This window comes from Alligator sinensis, unplaced genomic scaffold (genome assembly GCF_000455745.1).
Source record: "Alligator sinensis unplaced genomic scaffold, ASM45574v1 scaffold131_1, whole genome shotgun sequence".
NCBI classification, from domain to species: Eukaryota; Metazoa; Chordata; order Crocodylia; family Alligatoridae; genus Alligator; species Alligator sinensis.
This window is the reverse complement of record NW_005841830.1, coordinates 5,246,917-5,250,936: the sequence shown is the minus strand read 5'-3', so window position 1 is coordinate 5,250,936 and position 4,020 is coordinate 5,246,917. Positions and strand designations below refer to the sequence as shown.

At 42.3% G+C, this 4,020-nt stretch overlaps 1 protein-coding gene across 1 annotated transcript in view; it reads left to right on the top strand.

The window, feature by feature from the left end:
• The window catches only part of CRIPT (CXXC repeat containing interactor of PDZ3 domain), an 8,731-nt gene extending 4,921 nt beyond the window's left edge, over positions 1–3,810 (top strand). The window contains exons 4-5 of the mRNA XM_006014734.3: positions 840–943; positions 3,276–3,810. Coding sequence (XP_006014796.1) covers positions 840–943; positions 3,276–3,340 — 169 coding nt within the window. The 3' untranslated portion in view covers positions 3,341–3,810. The remainder of the gene's footprint in view (positions 1–839; positions 944–3,275) is intronic.
• The last annotated feature ends 210 nt before the right edge of the window (positions 3,811–4,020 follow it).

The following is a 4,020-nucleotide window of genomic DNA, read 5'->3' as shown; positions in this document are numbered from 1 at the left end:
GGCAGTAGGGGGAGGGAAGGAGTGGGCCTAGGCTCGACACGGGGGTGGGGAGGTGTCTCCCCACCCTTGGGCCCACTTCTCCCCTCCCCCCGCCGCTGCAATGAGGGTGAGGAGCAGGCCCAGACCCCAAGCAGCAGGAGGGAAGTGGGGAGCAGGCCCAGACAGGTGCGGGGCCATGGGGCTCTTTCCTCATCTGCTTCCTTGTGCCTCCATCATTCTTGATGGGCAATTGGCTAGTCCTGTGATAAACACACTAGAAATAAGAAATTGTAGTTCGTCAGCCTTGTCTCCACACTGCATGGATCTCTTCCTGTAGAGCATGAAATTAGCTTCCCTGTACCTCACTTGGCTTTATGACTGTATTTAAATGACTGTCTCCTTAGACCAGCATTTCTCAACCTGTGGGTTGTGACCCAAAAGCAGGCCACAAGAAATATATGAAAGGGTTACAAACGAACTTTAAAAATGGATTCTCCTTTAAAGGAGAAAAACATGGAAAACTGTGGCTTTTCCTTTGCAGGCTGTCAAAGTTCTAGCCTGCAAGGGGCTACTTGCCCCTACCCCCTACCCCACACACTGCGGGGTAGGGGACAGTGGGTCAAGAGTGGAGGACACTGGGTCGGGACTGGCCATCCATGTTAACAGATGGATCCTGATACAATAGAAGTTGAGAACCTAGACTACAGTATTTCCCTGCATTTCCTTTTAGTGGGCACTGAGTTTGATGATCCTGCAAACAGCAGACAGATGGAAGTATTTTCTTATATGGCTTTTTTACAAATGAATATGGCTTTTTTTACAAATGAATAACAGCCATGAAATGTTTTGTTTCTTCATAGATTTGATCCTTATGGAAAGAATAAATTTGCAATATGCCGGATTTGCAAGAGTTCTGTTCATCAGCCAGGGTCTCACTACTGTCAGGGCTGTGCATATAAAAAAGGTGAGACAGATGTGTAAGAACACAATTGTGCCCTCCATCCCCATTCAGCTTGAACTTGGTGCACAACAGGAACTAATTTTAATGTTGTTCATCCTAAAAATAGATCTGAAGGATGATTTAAGCCTACGGTGGTAACTCTTAAGTTCAGTGTTAGATTTCTTAAAAATTGTTGTCCTTGAGCAATAATTCCTTATAGTATAAAAATAATTGGAGTGTGTGTGTATGGTTTGATTAACCCCTTGTAGATTTAACAGACTTGCTCAAGAACAGGTTATCTTGGAGTGCACGGATAACGTAAGCTTCAGAAAGTCTTTAAGTTTGGTTGTATAGCTGAGCATTCTTCCTCAGAGGAGAGGTCTTGCCCTCAGTTGACTATAAGGAGCAGAGAGAAGAACCTTCTCCTGGTCAGAAAACTGAGTGATGGTTTATAAAGACATAGCATGTCAATCGATGTCTTTGTGGCTGGTTCCAAATCCTTGTGTAATCAGCTGACAGATGAAAGGTAATAGAGAAATCAGCAGCCCAAAGAAGTAGTTTGCTGTGGTGTGCACAGCATAATATAGGGCTGTTCAGTTTTTAAGCTACGACCTCTCTGGGTTGCATTTTTTAAATTGTCAGTTTATAGAGGATCTTTTAATGTTCTCTTTTTTAACAAACTGACCAGTGACTTCTGCTGTGCAAGGTGTTTCACTGAATCAGCTTTCCTTAATAGTGTTTTCAGCCTTAGTAAAGAAGCCCCTTTTGGGCACTCAAAAGGCTTCTGCTGTGCCTTTAAGCTTCCCTTTAGGCTTCCTAGTACACTTCCTTAGCACAGAAGGCACAGACAGAAGAAACAATTTTCACCCGATCTGGCCACAGAAAGCAGTTTATAGCTGTGACTAAACACAAGTGCACAGCTGCAGGCAGCTTCAAAAATGGCCTATTGAGTGAAAATCACTGCATGAGGTATCAGATGAAGAAGTTTCAAAATGTAGCATCTTTTGTAGCTTATGTTTGCCTGTTGCTGTTTTCAGAATGGTAGTGGGGAAGGGAGGAAAGGGAGTTCAGTTGGGGTTTTTTTCAGCACCCTCAGTGGGGCAGGTGTGTTGGTGGGGGCGGGGCTCCAATTCACCCCCACCCTTCAGCACTGGCTGGGGAGCCCCAAGAATGAGCTCCCTCCACTGCCTTTCCCCCTCCTCTCCCATTCTGAAAACTGTGACACTTGCAGAGAGCCCTGGCCCTTGCTATGGGGACCTGGCTGCAGGCTCCCAGCCAGCAGTTATACTCCCCTTCCCCCTGGAACCAATAGTGAACTTTTGTTTGGTCTGGGGTAACGCAACTCTGGGAGCTGCACTTCTATCTGCCCCAGACTGTATCTGTTACCCCTTCATGGGAACGGATATGCCCCCCCCTCCGTGATTGCTATTGACACCCCCAAAGAACCCCAGTTGCTGCTATGCACTCCACTCCACTCCCCCCCCCACTTCTGATCTTGTGCATACCATACCTTACAGGTCAGCTTTTCAGAGACGTGTGATCGTTGAAACACAACACGCAGTCTTTGAAAGATTGCAAAATTGATTAGTGTGTTTGGCAGTTAGAGACAGATGTATTCAAACAAAACAGAACTACTTACCCTTCCCTGTCCCAGTTTTTTCACTGCTATGGAGCACTCTTTGGGATTACATTAAAGTCTTGTAAAATTATCCAGTATCCTCTCTGTTTCTGTAGAGCCTGAGTTCCCTCCCTCCCCTCCTGCCCCTTTTCTGGTTTCTTCTCCCTGTATAATTGCTGGTGATAATCTATTTTCCATAAAAGTTGCAGTCCCCTCTGTCATGTGACCTGTATCAGCCTTGTCATGCATTCAGAGTCCACCACCCTCTGATCCATTGTTTTATTTCCAAATATGTTTTCCTGTTCTGCATGCAGTTTGCCTAATTGGCTTCCATTTGAATATAAAGCTTTTGAGTTTCGACAACTGCATTTTTAGCTCTGTGATAGGTTTAAGAATTTCTTCTGGGTGTTTTATAACACGGAAACTCCAGAATAGTTCTTCAATTAAAATAGTCTGAAAATAAAATGGAGATTCTGGTCTAAACTAGAATTATGTCATCATATGCTAGATATGATGTGTGATTAGCATAATGTGCCATTTCCATTTTTAATAATGGAGAAAATACGCAAATAATTTAAGAATGAGAGCTCATCCTACCCATCCATCAACTTTTCCTATTTCTGACCTCCTTTTGGAGGATACTCTTTATAAAAAAGTACTTGTAGCCGTCAAACATTGAAAAGAAAAATTCCCCATTTTTTAAAATGACTGATATACACCTTTTGCCTATTTTTGCAGGCATCTGCTCAATGTGTGGAAAGAAGGTCTTGGATACTAAAAACTACAAGCAAACATCTGTCTAATTACATTGAGTGAGCTTCTTATGGACTCACGCTTTTTTTTCCTAAAACTGCTTTTGAATGTTATTATTAGAAGCGGATACATGTCTCTCAAGGAAAAACTGAACACACACATTTAGCCAGAAGTTCCAGTACAAGCCCAATGTTATCGTTTTAGTGTTAATTTGTAATCTTGATGTTTAAAATAATAATTGTATAGATAGTTGGGGTAGAACTGATTTAGAGGGAGAGGAAATATGCAGTGTCTAGTGGGCAGTTCAGAACTGCCACAGTCACAGCTAACAAGCTCATATTCTTTCTCTACCACTTACCTATTGATGTAAACAGTTATCAATGCTTAAACTATGAAATGTAACTTGTTATAATTGTTTCTGATTTTTTTTATTCACCTTATTTTTGGTAACTATGCACCTTTATGTATTTGTAACATTCAATTAAAAAAATGAGGGTTAGGTTTGTCCAGCACAGAGGTACAAGGGGTTTTCTGTGTTTTTATCTTAAAACATTAGCATTCTGAGCACTTTACTGTTGAGATTTCAGTGTGCATTCTGGCCACAGTAGAGTTGGTCATATTACAACAAGTTATTTGAGTGAATACTGAATAATAGAACCATGATGTCCCACTTTCTTAAAATGACGAACTTCACCTCGTTTCTGCAGAGAGGGTGTCATGTTTGTCTGCT